Source organism: Lacerta agilis, chromosome 2 (genome assembly GCF_009819535.1).
Source record: "Lacerta agilis isolate rLacAgi1 chromosome 2, rLacAgi1.pri, whole genome shotgun sequence".
Taxonomy (NCBI): Eukaryota; Metazoa; Chordata; class Lepidosauria; order Squamata; family Lacertidae; genus Lacerta; species Lacerta agilis.
Window position 1 is genome coordinate 32,880,754 of NC_046313.1, and position 26,503 is coordinate 32,907,256.

Below are 26,503 nucleotides of genomic sequence, written 5' to 3' on the forward strand. Positions count from 1 at the left end.
TTAAGTACTCGCTGCACAGCCTCAAATTTAACTCATTGCAGTTAATGTACTTGCTTTGAAATGCAGCGACTTACTGCTGAAGCCAAGGCACTCGAAGTGTGCCCCAAGAATGAGTATGTCCCTATGCCCCTGGGTGGACTGTGTGTCGATATTAGCAGGTGCTCATATGTAAGAGCTGATGATCATTCAAGGTGGTGGGAGCGGAGAGGACTGTTCATGTACACAATGCTCATCACACCCACAGAGATAAATAGCATAGAGTGGGTGGGTGGGGGGTCCAGCTGCTAGCACCCAATATGCTTCCTGACCCCCCTCATCCTTTTGATGTTTGGCGAGTGGGTAGGCATTTGCCATGTTTCCTGTCCCTTGAAAGGTAAATTGGCTCCTTCAGCATGCACTGGAAATCTGCATATCAGGACATATCAAGTTTAAGGACAGAGTCCAACATGCATCTTTAGTAATTAATCTAGTCTGCACTGAATGTGAGGAAGGAATGCCCCCACCATGAAACAAGGCAGGCCTAGGGAAATAATGTTTGGAAGTTGGCAACAACCACCCATGACACAGTTTTCATAGTTGTGTGCATTGTAACTCTATGGCTACAACTAAAGTAGAAATGCTTTTTCAGTTTAGTTATGGTCCAGTGCAGATATGGACATTCTCTTGTGCTAGATTACCTACACATTACAGTTGCGGTGAAAGTAAAAACTGAGGAGGAACAAGTTTTGGATCCCAAAGTGATCTACTTAAGATGGGTTGCTTATATGCCTTTCTCATGGCCAGAGCAGGTGCCTGTTTCTTAAAAGCTCTGGGGTTGGGGAAGGGTTTCAAAAGTGAAATAAGTGTAATCTGCTTGAGGTTATACTAACTGTAAAATAGCTGGATTGAAATGTACCGGTATGTTATCTTGGTGTCCAAGGCATGTGGGTTAGCCCTGCACGTTGCTCAACACTTGTAGCTCGTTCCACTAAGCAAGAAAAAGCATTTGTTTTCTCCACACCCTCACAACGCTTTGCATGCCATTTTTCACTTTGTTGAGTCAACAAATAAATAACTTGGTGGTTTTTTTCCCTAATGGGGTCTTGCTTTTTATACACCCTTCCTTCACCACTCCCAATTATGTAAACAAATCAGGCAGTGAGAAGATGGTGGAATGTAATTTTGTGCAGGCAATGGGGCAGGTTTAAGACCTGGATGGGAGGTGGAGAGAAAGGTTGCAAGAAGATAAAAATACTTATATTGCGATCAGCTGAAGGTCTGAGGGACATCCAAGTGGTATACAGAATGTGGCTGGCAAGGGCATAGGGTAATGCTACTTGGGAAATGGTTGGTTAGACAATGTGAGCAACATAGGGAGGCTAGGGCTCTTCCAGACATTGGCTGAATGACAGCTGTAGACCTAGATATACCTGCAATGGGGCCTTACCCCATGGACCTCCTGTGCAATCTCATGAAAACGTGCTAAATCTAGAGAACTGCAAGGAATTACACATTTAATAAAAGGGAGGGTTTGGGGTTTCTTTAATACATTTTTTCTTTGTAAACGCGTTCTAAAAATAAAGTCAGTCACTGGAGCAACAACATTTTGTAGATTTACCAACGTCTATTACATGGGGCCACTTACAAGACAAGCTATTTCCATCCCTGGCTAAAAGGTTTACACAAGGCACTAAATAAATCACATTTTTTAAAAACACACACATTTGCTTTCGATAAATTTAAATTTAATTTATTTAGACCAAAAATATCTTCCTCCACCCTCCACACAACAATCTCATCTGTCCCTACAGCGTGAGCCTGGCCTCTTTATCAGAGTGAAGTTATCCTTCAAGTTTGCTACAGAAATTTAAATTCACTCTGTATAAATACTGGAGGAGGTACTAGGCACTTCTTCCAGATGGCACAAGGTTTCTTTAAAAGCATCAATGCTACTTGCCAGAAAGTGTTTGGTAGCCGAGATCGCAAATGTAAAGAAGGGGCAGGGGAGAAGAGAAATGCATATAAAATATCCCTTGGGCAAAAAAGACCAGGTTGTTTGTTTTCACAGTACAATTCACAGTACCACAAAAAGGCACTAAGGCAGGGAAGATTGCCACAAAGTCCAAGCACCATCTTGTGCCATAAGGCATTAGGAAAGGGGCCCCCAAAACCAGGAGTTGCATAAAAGGAGGAACTTCAAGTAGGAAACCATAGATACAGGCAGACGGTAAATACGAGCAGTTCAACAGGATGTTGCCTCATCACTAAAGTGCTCTTTTGAAGTGACTGCCTCTCAGGCCTCCATCCCACGAAGGACCTAGTCAGTCCTATGGATGAAGGATGGCATTGGCTGCTTTGGCCGCTCATCGAAAAGAACTTGGCCTAAGAGGCAGAGCTTGTAGATTCTCTACTACATTCCAAATGGTTGGTGGTTATCGCAACATCAGAACTTCAGCAAAGATTGCCATCCGCTGCAGGCACTGTAGTGGAGACGCCTCTCGTAAGAGACTCTGACCCAATTGAGACACCAGCAGGGTGATGTTGCTTCAAATCTATACCTCTCAATGATGGCTGCTTGGTGCCCAGAACTGTCACAGAGGAACATACAAGAGACAGGTTGGCTTATGACTTTATCCCTTGCATTTAGGAGTTTTGCAAAAGGTAACAGGTGTTCTGCTTCAGCACTTGGAACGTGAATGTTTCACAAGTGGTACAGGGAATGCTGGAGAAGTGCAAATGTTTTGCCTTTTTTTTTTACTGCTAGTGTTGCCTCTGTCTATTCCACTGCTGCTCAACATCCGACAGGTATCCCAAGTTTAAAATCCTCTCCTGCAAGCCCCATTCCACAGCCTCCCAGCTCCATCAATGCAAGACCTGGTTCAGATCATACTTCTCGCAGAACCTGTCGGTGAAAGGAAGGCAGGTGAGGTGCTCAATCCAGTGCCAGTTAATAGGGTACACATAGAGCCAGATCACCAGAGATGCGAAGAGCCCGACAAAGACCAGCATCGAGACGATGATCATGACTCTCTTGCGGTACTTGTCCATCGTGCCAAAGGTGATGTAGGGCAGGAAGGCGAAAGAGAGCAGCAGGCCGCTGAGGAAGCCAAAGATGTGTGCAATGTTGTCAATCCATGGCAGGAGGCCGCAGAGGAAGAGGAAGAGGACAATCCCAGAAAGGTTCAGGAAAGCCTTCATGGGCTTCTCGAGGACCTGCCAGCTCTGGAAAAGCTCCACAAAAAGGCAGGCTAACAAGCCGAACTGGGATCCTGCAGGGCCCACCTAGAAGAGGGAAGGAGAAAAAAGAAACTTAAAAATAAATCACACAAGATGCATTCTGCTATTAGGCCAGCCAGGCTTTCTCCTCTTCTCCACAACAGAGAACCCTGGAAAAGCAAATGGGCAGCAGAGTCCCGGAAGCTGTTAATACAGTGATTTATTGTGCTGCGTGGTAAACTTACCGTTATTCTCATTAAACCTTAACGGTTGGTTTGTTGATCAAGGGGAATGAGTATCGGTTCTGCTGCAAGAACTTTGAGGTTCAGATCTTTAAATCCCTCAGATCACAGTGCCAAGAGCAAGTTTTGGCCTCTACCATCAAATGTCTCAGGTGGGGCACATATTTGTACACACACAAAGCACCACATTCAGTGGGAGGAGAGCTTAAGAACTTGATGTTGCCAGTCAGGGTCGAGAACACTGAGCTAGAGCCAAGAGGACAAAATGGGATGAAAGCAACTCATAAGGGCAACAAGACGGGAGGCTGGGGATTGTAATAAGCTGTACTTATGACCCACCCCTTTGACCCCCCAAAGCAGGGATGGAGAAAATCTCAAGCTCTCCAGGGGTTGTTTGGATTCCTAGCTGCCATCAACTCCAGTGGTCAGGGATGATAAAAGTTGCAGTCCAACAACATATGGAGGCCCACAGGTTCCCTTGCCCTGAAAGGCAACAGCTTTGTGTTGTGTTAATTCCAGATAGCACAAGCTTAAATGTGTATTCTATGAGTTTAGTTATATTCTCTCCCTATTACATGAGTTTAGGGTGGAAGTCTTCATCCTGGTTTTGCACTATAATCACTGAAGATCTTCAGATGAAGGGTAGTACAGTATATAAATTTAATAAATAACAGAAGAAGAAGGAGGAGGAGGAGGAGGAGGAGGAGGAGGAGGAGGAGGAGGTGGTGGTTCTGTTTTGCATGGAAGGGCCCTTCTGTTCTGTCCTAAAAGATTTCTCAATCTGTGCTAAGGAAAACCCTTTGGGGGGGGCAAACATGCAAGTTCGGCACTTGGGATCAAAGGGCATGTTGATCATTTTGCAAAAGATTGCATGCTTTATTCTCAATCTGATATTTGAGTTTTTGTAGGGTTTAAAAATAATAATTAAAAACAGCATTTGGAATTCATGAGATACAGGTACGGCTGACAGTCCCTACCTAAACACCAGGCCCTTTGCACGAACGTTTACCAAAAAAAATATTGCCCAACCATGAGAGCTAAACATTTCCTGTAGCCTAAAACAAAGGAAGTTTAGATCTCAAATCTGCATCACCTACTACTTTCTTTCACATGGGCTTTGACTTCTGCCATCATTCAGCAGCTAATCCCCACTGTGCAAGCCACCTTCCCTGTCCTCAAACAGAACTGGACAGTCACGCTGAAACTTTCCTTCCATCACAGCAACACTTAGAAACACCAATTCAGCTCATAGGTCTTGAGTAGAGCACAGAACTGCCGAGTCAAAATAAAGCATACTTGGGGTTCTTTGCCATGTTTTTTTTTACCTTGGCTTAGGCCCTAGAACTCATACAGCAAAGGGGAAAGGCCCAAGCCATGTTAAAACAAGAAGGGAAATTAAAGGTTATTCAAGGTATTCAAGGTTTACCTATAAAACGGTACCACATAGAAAGACTGTAAATGGTCTGCATACTAAAGTACTATTAAAAAAAAACCAAAAAATGAACACCACCCAGACAAGTAATTATACCTCTTCAATTATACGCTGCTTTCCAGCTGGCAGATCATTCTTTTTTTGAAAAAAATATGAACTTAACAACATAGGGCAGCCCCTAAAACCACCAAAGGCTACCACCCTTGGTGCAACCACCAAGTCACACAGGTTGCATTAGCTCATCCCAGTTTCCAGGCAAATACCCTATCCAGGTGCCCCCACCCCCCAACAAGGCTGGTGTGCCTAAGGATGGAATGAAGCTGCAATGCTTGAGAATCATTTCAGAAGGGGAAGGCTCAGGAACTTGCAGTGACTCAGCAGCCGGCCGCAGCCGCTGCCCCACAAGGCTGTAGGTGGAGAAGCTGCTGATGCGATCCAAGGGATTAGATGGGTGATCTCCTTTAGAGCCTGTCAGGACACCAGATTAGCCACCTGCCTGTTCCATCAAATATAAAAGGGGGTGGGGTGGGCACCATCACGTGTGAACAAATAGGGCAGCCAACATGTGCTGCTCCAGCACATGGAAACCAGAGCTGCAACTGCTAAAGCATCACTTCACTCCCACTCAAGAGAATAAAACCAGGGAGGGTGTCCACAACAGCCAGCCAAAAAGAGGCGCCGACATCTCACTGTCAGCATCCGCCTTGCTGCAAGCTTCTCAGTTTCTCATATAACGGCCTTTTTTTTTTTGCCAGGAGAGCTGAATTGCGTACATGCGTAGAATATCTATTTAAGTCTTTCCAATGAAATTACCTACAAGACAATATTCTTTGTCACTTTGCAGGTGCAGAGGTTTCTGCCATCCCTCTTTCTTCCAAACAGGAAGTCTAAAGTTCTGATCCAAAGGACATTTATCTTCAAGTCAAGGTCCATTGGGATTTTTTTATTTTTTATTTTTTACAACCCCACACTTGTAAGCTTCTTTCCCCATCTTCTGGAGGACTGAAGTGCAATTAGTTCTCAAAAGCGTTGATAAGACACTATACAGTTAAAGGCTAATTCACACTAATTTTTGAAGAGTCACCATCAGTGTTATAGCATAGATGACTCCCCCCCACCTCACAACATCCAAGCGAGTGTCTTGTGAAAGAGCTCTCATAGTAATATAAGCACACATATATATCCCCGTGCAAAAAGGGGTGGTGGAAAGATTGCTACACTTGCTCTCAAGGAAATTCTATGCCTCTGAATTGTGCACATCAGACAGAGCTTTTGTTTTGCATTTAAGCAACAGAATTTCTTGGGGACACAAACTCAATAATCCTGGCCAGCAGCCCCCCCTCTGGTGTTATCCCCCACCTCTTAAGTTATTCTGGACTTCTGTAAACCTTGGAAGGGGGGTCTCCTAAGTCTGCTGATACCTTCCTTCCTGTGCATGGATAATGCCATTTGAATAGGCACTCAAATAATGAGTTTAGTCTTAGTATAGATAGCAGTGGTGGTGAATCTTTCCCATCCCAAGGGTTGCATTCCATAATGAACAACTTTCTGGGGGCCGCATGCTGGGGTGGGTGGGGCCAGAGGCAAAACTAACTGGAGCCACAGACGTGATGTACAGTAGAGTACATAAACACCCCTCTATCATCCCATCCGGGGTGGGATGCAGGTGGCGCTGTGGGTTAAACCACAGAGCCTAGGGCTTGCCGATCAGAAGTTCGGCGGTTCGAATCCCCGCGACGGGGTGAGCTCCCGCCTCCCGTTGCTTGGTCCCAGCTCCTGCCCACCTAGCAGTTCGAAAGTACATCAAAGTGCTAGTAGATAAATAGGTACCGCTCCAGTGGGAAGGTAAACTGCGTTTCCGTGCGCTGCTCTGGTTCGCCAGAAGCAGATTAGTCATGCTGGCCACATGACCCGGAAGCTGTACGCCGGCTCCCTCGGCCAATAAAGCGAGATGAGCGCCGCAACCCTAGAGTCGTCCACGACTGGACCTAATGGTCAGGGGTCCCTTTACTTTTCATCCCATCCAGTCAAGCAAGAGGCACCACCACAGTTCAGGAACGCATTTAAGTCAAAAGCACTCATGGAGGGTTTGGAGCAGGGAAGTGGAAGGGTGTGGCCTGAGGAGAGGGTGTGTGGCCTGGAAGAGCTTCATGGGGGACACAGTGAGGCGTCTTGAGGTTTACTAGCATCCCCTCTGGCCTGAGTTTTCCCAGCCTTGGTACACAGGGGCTGGTCACTGCCTGCAAAGGGAAGGCTCTTCCAGCTTGAACACCACACTGAACCAGATCACCTTTGCTACAGAGGAACATTACATTGGAGAGATGCTTTATTACCTGACATTGGTTTGAGAGACACTCTGGGAGCCTTTTCTGTTGAAGAGTATGCAAGAACACATACATACAAATCGCGTGGAAGGGAAATTTAAAGCTTGAGTAAAAGGATAGCTCCACCTTGCTGTCTATAGTTATTTATGACTCTTTGCAAAATCTCCTTTCTCATAACTTCCTAAGCAAGCAAGCAAGCAAAGAAACCAAAGAAGTGCCTCATTTTTCTCTCATGTGCCTGTGCGACGCCAGGAGTCAGCTGGCAGCTGGCCAGGCAGCTCACTCAGGGCCATGACATCACTCACCTGCAGTAATATCACCTACACGTGGGCCAAGAGGAGCAAAGGAGGTGGGAGGATAAAGCTAAGGGAAAGCAGCTCCTGAAATAATCCCTCCAAGGCGAGGGAACGCAACAGGAGGCCAATTTGCCAGATGCAGCTCACAGATTTCCCTTTTAAAACCCCATTAGCCAGTTTGCTCCACAGATGTTTCCATGGAAGACGACAAAAGTCCACCTTCATTCCTAATTGGGTGTTCAAGCAACACATGTGGTGGCAGAGGATGTGTGCGCTTTGTCCAATATCCCAGTCCTGCCTGATCTTCCTGCATCAAGGATGAAGGCTGAAAGGGGCATCTAAGCATGCTCAGGTGAACACAACTTAAAAGTGTGTTCCGATGCAGGATTTCCAACCACATAGAGGTTTCCAACAGGGGGCTTCATAGATAGAAGCCCTATTTAGACCTTCACAAATTGATGCAAACGCTGGGGCAAGGGCTTGCATGCACAACCCCACCGTTTCTTTGCATTTTCTTTTCCAGGGATTCAAAGGGCTGTCAGAAGCAACTCAAGTTGTCAGCTGCCTATCAAAAACGAGTGCAGAAGAGGCCATTGACTCCGTAACGGCCAAGAGAACTATGGGGAGGCCTACTCAAAAATGCTGAAATATCAAATGAAACAAGCCCTCTTGGGACTGCCCACCTCCAGATATCAAGTGGGGAGCATATATTTCAATGTTTCCCAATGCACAGGCCTTTCCCCCTGTACACAGAAAGCCAGGAACTTGCCTGAAACCCTAGAGAGCCACTGCCAGTTACTATAGACAATACCAAGCTAGACGTACAAATGGTCTGACTCAGTAAAAGGCAGCTTCCTATGTCCAGTTTAGTTTCAATTACACTTGAGATTCAAACCAAACATGGCATTAGCACACCACTTCCATACAGGTACTTCTCTTTTTCTGGGGTGGCAAGAAATGTGAGAGCATGTGTGACTTCAGGAACTAAAGGGATTCCTCGAGTAGAGTTTCCAATAGGCAGACACGGTTCAGGAGGGTGCAGCCACCTTATTTACACTGTTCACGGGGTGCCTTCCCTAGTCTTTGTTATCTCCCCGCCCCCACTCAGCAAATGCTTCCCTCTTCTCTTTCCCAAATCTTTTTAATACCTGAAAATCTGATGCCAAAATCACAATGGCACCGTGCGGATCACACACACACTGCTCATTTCTGCACTGTCAATTTCAGAGCTTGTTGTATAGAGGAAAGGCATTCTTGCCGGCTACTCGAACCCCCTTCCCTTTAAACATAGGGATGGGGAAAACCTGCAGCCTGCCAGATCTCCAAATCACCTGCAGTCTCCAAATCCCCATCACCCTTAGACAGCATTAGGATTGGTGAAACTCAGCTATTGTCCGAGTACTGCAAATTTAGCTGATGTTTTCACAAAACCGTTAACCTTTCAAAGACATGAGGAGTTTTGTAAAGGGTTATCTCTTGTATAAGTTGATGTACTTGTTGTTTTCCACAGTGAACCAGCGCGAGAGGGGGTGTGGAGAGTATCAGAGCCTAAAGAGTTAAGTGCTCTGCTGTGACGCACTGGTCACTGTGTGGGCAGTTCACATACGGGCTTTTGGTCTTTGTGTGTGCTGTTTTTCCTTGGTTTCGTTTTCACCGACCAGAGCAGTCATGGAACTGAGCACTCCGGAAGAAGATTTATTGTTTTTGTAAATAAACTCAGCTAGTTAAGAAGACAACGCTTCTGTGAATTATTGCTGTGCTGCCTTGGCAGTTACACACAAGCTTTTGCTGTGGCTTTGAACTCTGCTAATAGCCAGGAGTTGCCAGGCACAGAAAGCAATGCAACGCAACGCAACGCAAGCATGCCGGACCCTGGTAAACGCTACAGATTGTGGAACACCCAATTTCACAATCTAGCAAGCAAATGGTCAGGGATGATGGGAGTTGTAGTCCTACCACATCTGCAGGGCTGCAGGCTTTAGGTCTTCCGGCACTTCTAATCCCATGGGCATGCCCAGTTCTGAATATAGCTGGGGCACAAGAGGAAGTCACATGTAGACAAAATGCTGCCGTATGGAGTGCTCTTGTTCAATTGGTCCAGCTAGCCCATGGGTAGGCAAACTAAGGCCCAGGGGCCAGATCCGACCCAATCGCCTTCGAAATCCGGCCTGTGGATGGTCTGGGAATCAGCATGTTTTTACATGAGTAGAATGTGTCCTTTTATTTAAAATGCATCTCTGGGTTATCTGTGGGGCATAGGAATCCGTTCATTATTACTTTTTTTCAAAATCTAGTCCGGCCCCCCACAAGGTCTGAGGTGCAGTGGACCGGCCCCCTGTTGAAAAAGTTTGTGGACCCCTGAGCTAGCTAGCCAGAACCTGCTGATATCTCCCTCTTGAGAGTGCATCCATAAGGACTGCTGCTCAGATAAGGAGTTCACTATTTAGTCACTCTCCAAAAAAAGGGGGTTCTAACCTCCCCACTGCATGAAGGGAAGGTGGCACTTACCTCCGCTCTGTACGGAAGGAAGATGGCACTCGCCAGATTGCCCGTGATGCCACTGAGGATGAAAATGATGGAGATTCTATGCCAGCCTGCCAGCTTCTCCAAATCCCTGAGGACTGTCATCTGAAAGATCACCGATACCAGGCAGTGGATAACCCTACAGGGCAAAGACAGACGGATGCTTTGCATTCGAGCTCCTCGTGGCATCGCAACAGCATTCCTTCCTCCCTTCTTATCTGTGTTCACACCACCCCGAGCAAACTCACAAGTAACGTCCGTCATGCTAAACGGGCCTTTGGCAATTTGAGAAACACCCCTGGATTTGCGCAAGTGTCTGTGAGGTCAATACTCAAAAAGGGACAGTTTGCCATGACTCAGTCACAGAATCAAAGGTCAAATTTAGAAGGGGGGGGGGCAAAGGCAAGATAAAGTCCCGAGCAACAAACCCAAGACCATTAATCCAGGCCACAACCAGAAGAGCCCCATTTAAACTGTCTGGGTCAGACTGACAGAAACAGGTGTGTCAGTTGTAATAACAAAATAGGAATCCAGGAAGGAAGGGGTGTCATAGGAACAAAGTTAGAAGGTGGAATGTCTTTAGAGCCTGATATTCCTAATGCAAAAGAAATTCAGGCAGATTTCAATCTATTCCTTGCAGCTTGACAGGCAAGGCGGGGCCCAAAGGCACCTGAAACCAGTGAGCAGCTAGAGCGGTGTCTAACAAGGACTAGGGAGACCAGGGTTCAAATTCTTAATCATCCACAAAGTTCCCTTGTGCCAGCCACCATCTCTCTGCCTGACTGACCAATGCAGCAGAGCGTTGGGGAGAAAATAACTGCACAAGGTCTTGAAAAAATGTGTGGAATATAAAAGCTTTAATGAAAAGGCTTTGACAAGCAAAACAAAAAAACCCAGCTCAAGAGCCCCAAAGGCTCAGACCCAAGGCACTTCACTCCCCACAATCTTCTCACATACCCTGCATGTAGAAATAAAGACAACCAGAGTCTATAAATCTGATCAGGACTCTCTGGGTTCCGAAACGGCAAGAGGCCGCACACCTCATCCATGCAGTGTACCTGGGGGCAGGGGGGGAGAGAGGGAGGGAGAGAGCATTAAAAGCATGTAGACAAATGGAACCCTCTGAACCCAGTTTTACTGTGATGGCATTGATGCTCGTTGACCTTCTTACTGGACTTTCCTAGCATGTAAGTGGTCATATTAACTTCAAGCAGGGGCCGAACTTTAAGAAAGATTTCCCACCTACAAACCATGGGACATTACTTGCCTGTGAACAGAGAGTTGCTTCTTCATGAAAGTAGCCATGCATGAATTCGCAGTACTCTCGAGTAGTGATCTGACAACTAGTACCAAGAGAGAGAAATGTAGTTATAGTGGTTTAGTTCCTGTGGAAAGTCTCAGTTAATATCCCCTTAACAATCCAAAATAAGACTGTTTGCTTTCCCTTCTCAGTCTCTCCTACACAGGCCATTATGCCACACACCCCACAGCAGCCGTTTTGGATTTACCACACCCCATGGCAGCCATTTTGTGACTGGTGCCCATGCCACTTCCTCAAAATTCCAAATCTACTCACTGGCCAAAAAACATTGGTGACTCCTAAGTTAAAATTATTTCTTCTTTTACCTACCTAAACCTAAGGAGCTAGATCTCAGGATTCTGATGATACAAGCTTTCTAAAAACTCAGCGCTGGTGTTGCTTAGTGTTCTTTGTAATTCAGCATGTTAAGAAAGGATAATTTCCCCTTAACTGACCTAGTATTGCTAAGAATCAAAGGCAAGCTCCTACCCTAATAAGAGAAGCAGGCATGTCTGTAGCTGCTAACACCATCACTTAGGGCCGCCTGAGACATGAGTACTTACCTGCCTTTGGTTCCAAGACAGCATGGCCTTCCTTTAATGTCACAGTCCATATGTAACAACCCAGTGTGGTTACTTTTGGCCTGATCAGTACATATCTGTAAATAAAAGGTTTACTATTAGAAGAAAAGGCTTTAAGTAAATCCAAGTGTAATTTACCTTCAGAATACTTGCCAGTTTTATCACTTAACCACTACTGTCAGTTACTACAATGACCTACCAGGCGACAGACAGACTGGAACACAACCAAGAGGATATCCTAAACCAGAGATTAGGAGCCCATAATGCACCCAACAATGCAGGGTTCTAATTCCCATCACCCCTGACAACTGGCTAGGTTGTCTGGAGCTGATGGGAGTTGGAAACTAACAACATTTGGTGGGGGGGCAGAGGTGTCCCTGTCCTAAACCAACAGTCCTCTTAAAATTGTTTGCACATCTAGTATAAACTCAGGTTCAGGGATTCCAAGACCCCTAGCTGTGTTCTCATGACTAGTTCTCCAGCCAGATAACATTATTTTCCAACAGGCAATCACCAAGCGGAAAGATTTGCTAGGAGAAATTTGCTTATTTATTACATTGCTATGCCTTCCTTCATCTGAGGATCACAGGACGGTTCACAATAGAAAAAACACACCAAAAAAATGCATAACATAGCAACACACAATACCGCCCACCAACAGTATTTAGTTTGGTGTGGGTTATAACAGAGAGGAATAAAAGAGGTTTGAGCAGTACCATTTCATGATCAACCAAACCAGGATTCAGCAATCATGAGTCATCAGTCAAGTGGGGGGACAGGACGGGACATGAGAACACTGCAGTTTATCCTTCCGGCAGGTACTACCTAACTACAGTGAGTGTTCGTGCCTTATCTTCTGTCCAAAATTTAATTGACAGCAACTAGGTGGAACATGTCCATGTATTTAGGGGTGTGAATCGTGATATCACCAAGTCCTTGGCTGTGATTTTTTTTAAAAAGCTTACTAGAGGTCTATAATCCTACACAGAGAAAGATTTAGGATCTGTTTCACTGGAAGGCAGGAAGAAAATGGAAGAAAGGATTGGGGTTTGAGTGTGTGCATTTGCATGTATGTGCACATGTAAATACATTCCTTAAAACACACACACACACACACACTGCACAGCTACAGCCTCCCTCCCTCTTCATCCACCTTTGCATGGATCTGGAATTAAAGGGGGAATCTCAAACCTCAAACCTATGCCTTTCAATAAGACCATCTCTGTTAAAGTTCAGCCTTAGATGCCATGCAAAAGACTAGTGTACCCAATTCTTTCCTTGCTTGAGTTTGAGGGATGCATGCATGCAGCTGCATGCAGGAAGGCTCCAATGCCTTCCTCAGTGGACAGTCCCATTCATAAGGCAGTCTCCATGAAGCAGCTTGGACTTCGCATTAGATAACAAGGCAGGCAAAAACAAATCACTTCTGTGCCAACCCCCCCCCCCCCGCGCGCGTAAAAGTTTCTAAAAGGACATCCACCTGTTTGCACCGTACAAATATTTTGCAAGATAAATTAGTGCCCAAAAAATTAAGGAAGGAAGGAATATTTACCGGCCACTTGGTGATGTCATCGGGCCAGATGTGTGGCAGATTAGAAGCCGGTTCCTCACAAGTCCTGTTGGGGGACAGATAGCCAACAAGTCATGATGGGTTACCATACACGGCATCACCTCCCCCAGCTCCACTATAGCTCTAAACATATGTACCCCCTCTCTCTCTCCCCCCCTCCACATGCCTCTTCTTACCTGGGATCCTGAGCGCACACAGCTCCTGAAATCCTCTTCCGACTGGAATTGTTGAGGTCAAAAGCTGGTGAATTATAATCCGGCCACTTTACAAAAGTAGCCAGTGTTTCCTATGTGAGAAACAAAGAAATGGCTTTCTAAATTTCTCTCTCATACATACATACATACATACATAATTAGTGTTCATATCTCAAGCACACACTTTTATTTTTCAAAGGAGCAGAATCCCACCAGAGAGGCCTGCTCATACAAATGTTCTCCTTGACATAGGAAATATTTTCTTAGTGGCCGGGGACATCACTGAAAATGTGTTACCTCAGGCCCGCCTCTGCCAAAGTACACCAATTTTAAGACATAGAGGGCATTAAAAAACAACACCTGCTTGGTCGTTTTAATTTTTGTATGGATAAATCCTTGTTTTCTGACTGACGGTTGAATAAAGTTTTGATGATGATGATGAAAAAAGCAACATCTACGTTAAGGGGGCCTTCTATGAATGGTTTTGTAAATCTGAAGCAATCATTAACTGTGGGCTCTGGCTGGCCACATAAACTGCAATTTATCTAACATGTGAGCAAACAATACCGATGATAAGGGGCCATTTTCCGGCTCAAGTAGTGCCTCTCTGCCTTATCATCCAGAGAACTGAGACCTCTCATGGCATGACAGATAAGGCACCATTAATGCAGGGCCATCAAGCCACAGATTGAAATATTATGCCAACGTTTAAAGGAGCTAGTTGCCGCTACCAGAGAAACCCTGAGGCAATTTCACTCACTGAGCAGTCCACCTGCAGAGTCTGAACACAACCAGAGTTGTCATTCTGGACGCAGCAACCTGACTCGCGTTCTTGATCCCTCTCTTTCTGGATCAACTTCTCAATCTGTTGGTCCTTCCTCATGCAGGGAGAGTACTTGGCTCCCAGGTGGATCAAGTCAATCTGAAACGAAAAGGGTGTGGCGGGGAGAGTCACAATGGAAAAGAAGTTTGACAGACTAACTTCTCAACGCTGCTGCCACCACCCCGGCATCATGTCGGCCTCGTCCATATATCAAGGCAAGCCAAAGTTACTCTCGGTCACTTTGCTCCTCCCTACTAGCACACAGGAGAAACAATCCAACATCCCTGTTTTAGTGTTCTGTCCAAACCAGCAAATCATGCTTCATTTCACTCCAGACACGCTATGGTCTAGTGTAAGGCAAGCTTTATGGGGGTGTGGATGATTCATGCACAAAGGCACTTTGAAGAGCCATGCACTGAATTTCCTTTAAGAAGCATGATCTCAACAAGAACAAGGCAAATGAAACAGAAGCACAGCATTTACCGAGCTTGGGCCAATCCAGAAGTTCTCTTGCTGCATGTACTTCACACTCTCATAGACGCCTTTGTTTCGCAGCACCTGTAAACATAGCAGAGAAATTCCCCAGCTAAGAGATGTGGCAAGCACCCAGAGAGAAGGGCCAGATTGGACTCTCCCCACTCCGCCATCAGGGAAGGCAGGTGGGATTCCATGCCAAGCTAAAGGAGGCCTAACCCAAAGCTTTAGCTGAACTGCATTTGTGACCACAGAGTCAGACATTTGGCAGGATACATTCAATCCTTGCTTGTTTAGTGTCATGTTATTCTGTTTAGATACGGTGGCATTTCTAGTTGCAATTTTTTGCAAAGTTTTTGACTCCCAGATAGCCAGTGATTCCTACTCTATGGGCAACTTGAAAATTGTTGAGGATCTTGGCAGACCACTTAAAAGGTTTTTTCTGCCTGTGGCAGCAATTGTAGTGCACAGTGCTAGGTGCTGTATGACTTTAATTGCTTCTTATATTTCTTGCAGATCACATTTTATTATGTTACAATTTGAATTCCGTAGGGTTAAATCTGTAATACAATTAATTAAAAGAAGCAATGAAAACACAATTAAATAATGTAAATATGAATACGGAATGTGATGGATGTGCCGTCTCTTGTCTTCAAGCACAAATCCGTAAATACTTAGCCAACCACCTTAATGAAGCTCACAGGCCATGGTTTGGGGTGTGTGTGTCCAGAGAGCACTGCTATTTGTTTCTGCCTGATAAGAGGGCTGCCTTGGTAGACTCTGGAAATGCCAGTCACTCCAGAATGTGGCAGCACTTGACCTGTCGTTTGCAGTTAGTTTTAGAAAAGCTGTAACATCCCTGCTGAAAGCCCTACACTGGAAGCCAGACAGATTCGAGGTACAATCCACAGTGCTGTTTTTGACCTTTCAAGTCCTAAGAAGACTGGGTCCAGGGTACATTGCAGAATGCCAACAATTGCTCATTTGCTTGTCTAATATTTGGCTGTTAAGAGAGGCAGAGCACTCTAAGTGGTGACTCCTTCATTATGAATATACTTCCTTAAGAGGTCAATGTTATCTCAGATCTCAGACTCTTTATTGCAGGGTTGAGGACCTGGATCTGGCTAGTGGATCAGATTTTTAATTTTCCCAGCTGCCTCAGGCCAACATTGGTTGACTGACAGCTGTCAACATTCAACAAGGTCACTGTAACCACTAATTAGCTCACCAGTGGTTGCAGCGGCCTCCTTTGAAGGCAGGCTGGTGAGATACCTGGTTGCAGCAAAACATTTAGAGGAAGTGCTTTAGATGCAATTGGTTTCCTGCAAATGGAAAAAGTGAACCTCCTCAGCTGCATTAGGAACAGCCCTACAGGATCACACCAGAGGCTCCATCTAAATTATTTGCATTGTAGTGATCTGATGTTTTTAATTATTATTAGCCACTCTGAGGCTTTTTAAAGGACACAACTGTAGAATGCCATTCACATAATTAAGACTCACCAATGCTGTTGTCAGATGCTGGGCAAAGCCAATGGGAGCAATCCCATAGGTGCAAATGATCAGAAGGGTGATGATGATATGGACAAAGGTGATCCAGTAGGTGAAGTAGGGTCTATTCACGACATGGAAGAAAAGGTGGGAGAGGAGACAAACACCACAGGCCATGGTTATTCCTAGAAGAGCTTTCATTAATAAAATACTCTTAGCAATGTACACCTTGAAGGACTTTGCCTGAGATATGCAGATACACATCTAATCTGACATATAGAACTGAAAGAATGCACAGCAGCTAGGAAACAATGAGGTGATGCAGGTATGTTCCTTGTCATTTAAAAAAGGGAAAAAAGGAACCACTGTGGAACCAGGAGGCTTTTTGCAAGATGGTCAAAGCCTTGTTCAGACTCCTGCAAGCAGATGATGGGTTATAGTGATGGTGGCAGCATGCTTTAAGTGAGCAAGTCATGCTCCCACCTGTGGCTGTCCGTGAGCTCCAGCTGGGAGCGCACCATGCTGCTGATGCTCCGCCGGTACGTCCTGTTCAGCCACTTGCCCACCACTCCCAGCCCATAGTATCGCTTCTTGCGGTCGAAGGCAAAGTGTTTCACCCGGGAAGCAATCCGCTTGCCACGTTTTGGACCAGCCGCCGCTGCTGGCAGACCCCGAGAAGGTCCGGCCCGCCTGAAAGAGAAGAAAGGGCTTATGTGATTTGAAGTACGGAAGCAGCACAGATACCCAAACTGAACCATTCCTGGATACCAATGATTTAAAATGCTTCTGTCCCCACTGCCCCCCATAAATATAGAGGGTTGGTTTCTTCTCCTGTATTTTAGGAGAGCACCCATTTGCTCATGCATCAAATGTGGTTTTGTTTTGCCTCCCCTACATTGCCCATTCCCACCCCCCCTATCTTTTGTTTTTTTTTGGGGGGGGGTTGCTGTTTCTGATATGACAAAGCAGGCACCAGGCAAGCCTCTCTGGCAAGAGGATCCCACAATCAGGGGGGCCACCACCAAAGAGGCAGCTTCTTGGCTAGCCAACCATCGCACTGTAGGCATTGAGGATAAGCATTTGGCTTCACTTCCATGCAATGCTGCTGGTGGCAATCTCTTAGATATGGCTACAGGCTGAAGAGACTTGCAGAAATGCATTGCTATGAAGATCTTGGCTTACTGAAATGGCTGCTCAGCTTCAGGTGACTTGCCATCCTCTGGCTGAGGAAGCCCTCGGAAGTAAGTGGCAGAGAGGGGTGGGGACTCAAACACATCATCTGGCATGGAGCACATCTCATCATGAGCGTCAACCTGCAAGAAAGAGGTATAGAAATGTTGGGTTATGGTATATCCAACACTGCTTCTCTCAGAACAACAGACTTCTGCTTGTGCAATGGAACTTTCCCCCTCCTCGACTTCCGGCGAGAACGCCATTGCCGGCGGCTGGGAGCTGTTTCGGCTGCGAGACAGCTCCGGTTTTCCCGGGGGCTAGGAGTCCCGCAACCGCTCAGCGGGCTCCGGCAAGCCGCGGGAGGGGCGTCCCGCGGTTTGGGCACTCCGGCGGGTCCCATTGCGTCGCCCCATTCTCGGGCTTCCCTTGCAAAAGGGAGGCACGAGTGAATGGGTAACGGCGCGGGGCTGTGGAGGCTGCCCCCAACCGGGAAAACCAAGCGGCGGCCGCCGCTGGCATTTGAGCGCCCCGTTCTTCTTCATTTGGAATAAAAAATAAGAAGAAACCTGTAAGCTGTAAGTACGGAGTTCAATTGGAAGCTAAATTTGTTTAATTGGCTTTAGGGGAGAAACGTTAAAAAGGAAGCCCGTTTCTCTCCCTTGCGACAAAAGAACAGTAACATCGGCTCTGGCTATTGCTACTTTTGGCTGATACATTGTTTTTGATTTTGTGTTTGATCTACTAAGAAACCCCTGTCAGGGGTAGACTAAGTACTTTGAGGTATTTCTTCTGAGAGACTGTGAATTACAAGGTGAAAAATTCTTACACTCTGATCAGGGGGAAATGGTGGCTGTAATCTGAGACTTGAAGATGGAAAAGTACTGAACTTTGTCGTTCCCTGCCTACCTCTACCCTTTTCTGGTTTCGTTTTCACGATGCCTCCAGACTCAACAATGACTCTAGGACAAAGGAAAATTCTTCTGAAATTAGAACTTTTGCAACAGAATGTCACCGAAAGATTTTCTGAAATTGGAATTGCTTTTAAGAACTTTGCCAAAGAACTTAAAGAAACAATCAGAGAGCAATGCTCAGGAATTCTATCTGAAGTAGAGAAGACCCATCTCCAAGAAGAAGAAAAGCTCTGTCGACGTGAGAGGTCCAGGTCTGGCTATTGTGATGTTATAACGGCTTTCTGGGGTGGGAGCCCAGAAATGCTGGAACAACAATTTTGGAAATTACAATTACAATCTGACTGGAAGACTGAAGTGGAGATGCCTGGTGGTGTTGTATTACCTCCTTTGAAGAGTTTGGCAAAGATACTTTGGGACAATGTTTCAGTTTTTGGATATCAAGGAAAAGATGACATTCTGGACAATGGTCTGGGTAAAGTTTGGGGAAAAGCCTGGTGGGTGACTGTGATGAGAGGAGAGAAAATGGCAAGAAGGGGGGTAGGGTGAAAGAATATATATGATTAATCAGGAAGGCTCATCACGGTACCCCGACGTCAGAGAGTAAAAATTGATCTGGATTAGAGAAGAAATACTTAGGTTTTTTATGATATTGTACTGATTTAATATTTTGTAAGGTATGATTTAGAAGTAATAATAGCAGCAGTTTTATGGAATTAAGAGAAAGAAAAGGTCATAAGAAGTTAAGATTTGCAAATGATGTGGTATTTGTATTTAGAAGTTAAATGATATAAGATATTGAGATAAAGAATAAGAATAATGATGGTGAATGAATAGTTAAAAGAATTAGAAAAGTTACTAAAGTAAATTAGAACTGAACGCAGGAGAGAGAGCGGGGGAAGTCCCCCCCGATAAGATTTGGAGTTTAACCAATAGATGGTGTGTTCCTGTGTGTAAGGTATGTATTTGTTTTCTTTTATTTTGTTAATGTTGTTTGTAGTATTTGTTTTTTTTCTTTGAATGATTGTTATTATCTGTTTTTTTTTAGTTGCATTTGTCTTGTTTGATGTGGAAAACCAATAAATTTTTGTAAAAAAAAAAAAAGGAACTTTCCCCCTCCTCTACTTTTCCCCTGAAGCCCCCGCTCCCCACACACCCTCAAAATCTGTTCCAGTGTGTTGGAGGAGCCTCCAGAGCAGATTCTGAGGGCAGATGGGAGATGGGGAGGTCACACTGGATACAACCTGCTGTTTGTGGCTGGGGAGACCCAGCCAGATGGGCAGGGTACAAATAAATTATTATTATTATTATTATTATTATTATTATTATTAGTCATTGTCTAGTTGGCAAGAATAAGACTCAGTCTTGTTAAATGACCAACATAGATAGCTGCCCAACTGTATGAGAGCCACTGGAGCAATGCTGGCTGCAGCACCATGTCATGATCAGGCAATTACAGGAAACAACATGATCACATTCCAGACACTGGGCAATTAAGTCCACCTTAATGGACGATGGGAAGATTTGTGGCTAACAGCAACACATGGATCAATTGTTTAAATGTTACATTATTTTAGCTGGCTGGTTTCAGTGAATGCATTGTGGCTGCTCCATGGGGGGGGGGGGGGAAGCAGCATGTGAAAATGAAAGAAGAAAACATCTTTGGCATCCAATTAGGCAAGAGGGGAGGGATGGGGGGCGGGGAACTCAGTAAAACTAAGATCCTCCTATAGCCAACAGAGGGGCTTCATTGAGAAATGGTCGCAGTTATTTCCCCATGAGAGATTATGGTGGTGGTGGTACTCCTGAGACATCATCAAAGCTGGGGGGGGGGTGGATCTTGGGATGGGGTGGAGCAGGGGAGGCCATGGAACCATGCTTGCCTTACTGAAGAACGAAGAGTCAAACGTATCCATGCCATCTACCACGTCCTCATCCATGAAGCTGGGATACATAAAGCTCTGCTTGTTGCACCTCCGCTTCGGTGCCGAGGGCTCCAGAACCGAACGTCCCTTTTCAGAGAAATCAAATTGGAACAGTGAGTGAGCAAGTTCGAAACACTTTCAATTAATAGTCGAGAGGTCCTGGTGTTTGTTACTGTTGTGCTGCCCTTTTGAAGATGGAAGGGGCAAGGTGAAGAGTTCACGTTGAGACTCTTGAACTTACAAATATGGGTTAACTGAGAACGACACACAAGAGCAACATAGCTACACCAGCATCCTGTTCAGTCAAGACTGTTGGGATACAAGCCAATTGCACAAATATCGGGAGGGTAGCATTGCACAGAGAAAAACCAAGCACTAATATTGAATGGCTTCCAAGCCGGTTGTTCTCAGTCCTAGCCTGCCTCACTTCTTCTGAGCCATGCAACAGCATCACCTGGTGGTTCTTCTGATTTACTATCTTCTTATTGATGGTTTGTAAACTGCTTTTTCAATGTTAGTGTATGGGGGAAGGGGAAATGCTTCAAATAAGCAAATAAAATTTATTAATTAATGGCTCGGGTTGGCCGCTCACGGGACTATGTCACAATCCATAGCCGTGCATCTGTCAGGATTTCCAATGCTTTTCTAAGATTGCTTTGAAAAGATCCACCAGTTACAACAACACAGAACAGCAGCAGCAGCAACCAGCTTACTTTTGAAAGTTCAGAATCAAAAAGCATTGTCATCCCATGCCATCTGGAGTAGTCTATTTAAGTACTGAATTTAAAAGTAGAAAAAAGGTTTCCGAGATGCCAAGCAATGCCCCCACCCCAAGGACTAACAGTGCAATCCTAACCATGTCTACTCAGAAGTACGTCAAACTGAATTTAATGGAGCTTACTTCTAGGGAAGCAGGGTTAATTGCAGCCTTAGTGTCTAATGCCTCTCCGTGCACAAGCAGAACGGATTTATGCTTGTACTTTGGGCTTCCCCTCATGCTCTCAAAAATCTGCTCTGGAGGGTTGAAATTATAACAACCATTAAAAAAGAAAAGGGAGCTCCATAGTCTGAGTGGAAGTGCAGTTGCACAACACTGGATTCTGCCCAATGATCGCTGGTTCTTGGGTCTCACTGAAATTAGGATTTGGTATCAATTTAGCACATTTTGCCAGCTAAAAGTACAGTATTATCAATGACATTGTTTGCAAAGTAGGAGCTTGTGTTGCTCCTACAAAACAAGTTTTTCTTTTCTGCTCACGGTGATTACAATGGTACCATTCCACCCTTTAAAAAGCATGTGTTGGGGTGGGCCTATGACATACTTTCATATTGACATATATCATATTTTAATCCATACCACACACAAAAAAACCCAACCCACTCAACCCCAACTTTATCCCACATGGAGCTTCACAGCCATGAGATCACAAAGGAATAAGATTACATGGAAAGGAACTGGAGAATACTAGGATTTCTCTTTATTTTGTTTTTCACCCAAATTGAAACTTCTGAAGAAGGACAACACAAGCTCCCCGTGTTTTCAGAGATCTGGTTGTACTGTTGCGGAGAAGAGGGCTAAGGAAACAGCACCCTCACACACACAAAGCATCTTCTACAGCAGTAAAGAAAGAGGAGCGGAACAAAACAAAACAACTCACTCTGATTATAGCTGCAGCTGCCTTGAAACTCATATGGGCCACAGATTCCCTCTTCCTGCGGGGAAGGCGGGCGTAGCCGGACCGTACGCTGCCAAACGATGTCAAGGACATGACGCCCGGGGTCACTGGGGCCAGGGCAGGGTGTGGAGTGCGTGGGCGATCCACCTCATCTGGGTGCCGGAAGGGACGTCCTCGGGCCAGGGGATCAACAATCTGAAAGACCAAACAAGTGCCCAAACGGCTGCCATTATCCAGTTTCCCCCTCCATGGAAGTTAAAAGGCACACAGCAGCCCTGTGACTTGCCTCACCTACCTCCACAACTAATATACAACTAAACAAACAAAGGAAGGAAGACTGCTGGAGAATTTAGCCTTGTATTTCTGTCTCCTCTGATGGGCAGTGGAGTTGCAGCATCTCAGGCAGAGGTCTTTCAAAATCACCTCTAAACTTGGTCCTTTCAACTGGACATGCCATGCATGGAACCTGGGACCTCCTTCATGCAAGGCACATGCTCTACCAGCCCTCCTCCAGCAAGCTCTATATCCAAATTGGGATCTAAATCCAGCTTCCCCCTCCCCACGAGCAAATCCAGGAGTAGCTGATCCACTTGTGCTCTGAAGCACAAGGCAACCACCTCCACCATCAGGGGGTGACCAACCTTGGGCATTTTCTGTGGCTTTGGAGACTCTGTGCCTTGGAAGGAAGGCACTTCCTGGCTGGGCAGCTCCATTTCTCGGTAGGCAGGTTTGAGCTTCCCATACCGCAGGCTGCAGTGCTGCAGGCTTTTGCGCTGCCAATGCTGCCGCTTTCCGTCACAGTCACTGCTGACTCCAAACCACTGAGCTGCCCCCCTGGGTGTAGGAAACAGAAAAAAGGACAACACACATGAAGAAGCCCAGCAAAGTAACCCAGGTTAACATTGCCTAGAAGATGCCAAAAGCCTGCACCCAGTCTACCAAGATCTTTCCTCCAGAAACTCTCCACCCTTGCCTTCCAAAATTGCTGCCCTCTGGGTGGGTTTCCACATGGCAGCGACTCTGGGGGAGAGGTGGCTTCTTATTCCTCGGAAACCAAACCAGCTAACCTGTGGCTTGACACATGAATATCCAAGTTGCCATACCCCATGGGCCTGAACTGCTTTTGTCCCCTTCCCCAATCACATGCTCTAGTGCAAGGTTTCCCAAACTTGGGTCTCCAGCTGTTTTTGGACTACACTTCCCATCACCCCTGACCACTGGCCCTGCTAGCTAGGGATGATGGCAGTTGTAGTCCAAAAGCAGCTGGAGACCCAAGTTTAGGAAGCATTGCCTGAGTGGCAATCCTCCCCACTTCTGCAAAAGCTTTCAGCACTGCCTCATTTAAAATGTCTACTGTGAGCAGAGTATCAGCTGTATTATTAGCAACCTGTCTTTTTCTAGCAAGTGCACACCACAGAAACATACACGCACTGTAGGGAGTCATAACTGATTCCCAACACCTAGGCTTATATTTATGGTTTGTACATAAGATGGAAAGAGTGGGGAAATGACATTTGTTCGTCTCATTTTATGCAGTATAAGAAGGCACTGACAAAATACTTAAAATGCATCTGCTTCCATTTTCCTTGTGTGAAGCAGATCTCAAGTCTTCTGAACAAAGCAAGGCCCCAAAAGTAACACCTTATCTTGAAGAATTCTTCTTGTCAAAATAATTATCACCATGAGAAAATTTTTGGAGTCCACAACATAGCCTGTTGTGAAAGCACATGATTATCTCAGTACAGACTCTGCCTTCAAGGCAAGGGACAAGAGAACCAAGCAGTAACTCTGCTCAATGCCTTCAAAGGTAACAACCCCCCCCCACACCTTTCATGGCCATCACCCCCACCCAATGCGGGCCTAAGCATCTCCTTACTTGCGAATACTGTGGGACAGTGAAGTTTGCCTGTGCAAGCCAGGATGTCTTTCAAAGTTGCTGTCCTGCCTTTTCATCCCAGACTCTTGGAGGCTCACACTCTTCTGATAAACCGGGTTTTTCTTCAGAGGCTAGAAGAAATGTTGAAGTCAAAGAAAGATTGTAAGGAAGATATGATTCAGACACAGAACACCCAACTAATGAATGGGCAATATCCTGAGGTCTCTCCTTGTTATGCAGCTCCCATAACTAAAAATCACACTCCTCAACCAGGGAGGCAGAAAACCAGAAGAATCTTCTCGACTACAGTTGTACCTTGGAAGCCGAATACTTTGGCATTTGAACGCTTTGGCTCCCAAACGCCACGAACCCGGAAATGAGTGTTCTGGTTTGCGAACGTTCTTTTGGGACCTGAATGTCCGGCGTGGCTTCCTGCAGCCAATCGGAAGCTGCGCCTTGGTTTCCGAACGTTTTGGAAGTTGAATGGACTTCTGGAACGGATTCTGTTCGGCTTCCAAAGTACCACTGTACTTGGGTAGGGAGCCTGGATACGTGGCCAGGAGAGCACTAGATACATACAGGTATGTAGGTATGGAGGCAGGTCGATGTGTGAAATCACACACCTTTGTGGAGCATCATGCATGTTTGATTACAAAACTTCATTTTTTATTTAGTTTACAACTTTGGGGGGTGCGACTGTGGAGGAGAGAAAAGAAATGGACTTAAGGTATGGCTGAAGGTTCTACACTATTCGTAACATTCAGGAAGTGTCTTGATTGAATATTTGGAATAAAAAAGAACTTTGCTGGAACTTAGGGCAAAGTAGGGTTCATGAAGAATGTCTACTACTATTCAGGAAGGGACTCTTATTTTCCCCTACCTCAAAGGTGCTGTGTGTGTGTGTGTGTGTGTGTGTGTGTGAGTGAGAGAGAGAGAGAGAGAGAGAATATATATATCTGGGGCTCAAACACAGCATGGTGTGAAGCTGCATTTTTAAGAAAACTCAATTGGCCAGTAATCTCTGACGGTTATTTGGTTTGGGGAAGAATGTTCCTCCCCAAGTCATAATGTGTATCCATAAAATGCAAGAGCTATACTTGAACCCCATGGGTCCAATTTAGTCCCAGTCTGTGAAAGCCACTCCCCAAAAGAGTGGGGTCTTGCAACATGCCTGAGGCGGCACACAATATTTGGTGAACTTCCAGAAAAGGCAGTCTAGAGGTCTACAGAGAAGCCACAAAGGATGCTTCTCTAAGTGCCAATGCACTGGTTAAATATCCATGGTCACATTGGAGATTGTGACAGGACATGGGCAAAAGCAATTTGGCAGGTGTGGTGGAATCAGATTTAACTTCAAGATCCTGACAGCAACTAACAGACACCCCTCCATACTCAAGTAACCATGGACATGAAACAGGCTCGTAAGCATTTAGGGAAAACTGTAGTCATTCATACCACTGTTTGGCTGTTCGCATCCTCGGCTGCTTCCACGGGTGGAATTGTGATGGACAGGTTTGGGGGCTTCTTGCTCTGTAGGCGACTGCTGCTGCTGCTGGTACTGGAGCGGCTGGTCCCATTCTTGTCACTGTCCGCCATCTTGAATTGGATTATTTATACAGCCTGATGTGAGGAAAGAAAGAAAAGTCAGGGTCCTACAGAGCTCCTGGGCTGAAGCCCAAAAGAAGAAGCACAAGAAGCTGCTTTATACAGAGTCCGACTTTTCTCAATATTGTCTGCACTAACTAGCAGTGGCTCTCCAGGGCTTCAGGCAGGATCCTTCCCGGCTCTCGCTGGAGATGCCAGGGACTAAGCCTGGGAGAACCTTCTGCAAACAAAGCGGAAAAATTGCTTCCTCTAAAGTAATTTTTTATTTTAAAGGCGAATTAAATATTGATGCTATCAAGGGGACCACTCTGTCTTATGTCTACTTTAACGATTTATCAGAACCTCTAAAGAGCTGCATACTATAGTTGCTTAAGAAGGGACAGAAAACTTGGAATGCATCCAGGACCAACGCAGAAACACATGAGTCAGTGGGAGAACTCCAGCTCAGCTGCATATCAATATTTATTATTAATTCATTGCTACCATGCCTTCGTAAACTCCCAGTAATAAAACAACGAAGAGGCAACAAATAGGTATAGTGTCTGTGCTGGTTACAGTGCCACAGCTGGTAGTCAGGCTGAGTTCCATTTTCAGGAAAACTGTTTCCTCTCTTATTGGCTTTGTAGTTCCACCTCCTTCACACACACACACACACACACACACACACTTGTGACTAGCAAAATTAGACCCATGCACAGTAAATGTTGCAGGATAACTTATGTGAAACAAGAAAAGGCATGTGAAGTTCATCAATCAGTGGCATGCATTTGCATAAGAGGCTTTGCAGATCTTGTTTCTCTTGTAAAATTTAATTGCCCGGATGTAGGATTTTTCCGGGATATTTTTTTTTTTAGGGTGACGTTAGCATAGAGGATATGCATGGCCCTAGCCACAAT

General features: G+C 45.5%; 1 protein-coding gene across 1 annotated transcript; it reads right to left on the reverse strand.

Moving 5' to 3' along the window:
• Positions 1 to 1,497: 1,497 nt before the first annotated feature.
• On the reverse strand, positions 1,498 to 25,622 carry RHBDF2 (rhomboid 5 homolog 2). Its single transcript, XM_033139412.1, has 17 exons — positions 25,458 to 25,622; positions 24,003 to 24,133; positions 22,768 to 22,960; positions 22,109 to 22,321; positions 20,409 to 20,537; positions 17,627 to 17,757; positions 16,928 to 17,134; positions 16,457 to 16,568; positions 14,964 to 15,038; positions 14,418 to 14,579; positions 13,640 to 13,749; positions 13,446 to 13,509; positions 11,876 to 11,970; positions 11,280 to 11,355; positions 10,970 to 11,070; positions 9,998 to 10,151; positions 1,498 to 3,261 (listed from the first exon to the last, which is right to left on the reverse strand). Exons 1-17 carry the CDS (start codon positions 25,596 to 25,598, stop codon positions 2,842 to 2,844), a joined length of 2,514 nt encoding a protein of 837 aa, XP_032995303.1. The 5' UTR covers positions 25,599 to 25,622; the 3' UTR covers positions 1,498 to 2,841.
• Positions 25,623 to 26,503: the final 881 nt, after the last annotated feature.

What these genes read in the sequence shown, in the direction of transcription:
- RHBDF2 (XM_033139412.1), bottom strand. Translation starts at nt 25,598, where the DNA reads ATGGCGGACAGTGACAAGAATGGGACCAGCCGCTCCAGTACCAGCAGC. An exon ending in ACTCTTCGTTCTTCAGTAAG is followed by an intron (nt 17,758 to 20,408) that starts GCAAGCATGGTT and finishes TCTTTCTTGCAG; the next exon opens with GTTGACGCTCATGATGAGAT. An exon ending in CTCTGCAGGTGGACTGCTCA is followed by an intron (nt 13,750 to 14,417) that starts GTGAGTGAAATT and finishes TTTCTCACATAG; the next exon opens with GAAACACTGGCTACTTTTGT.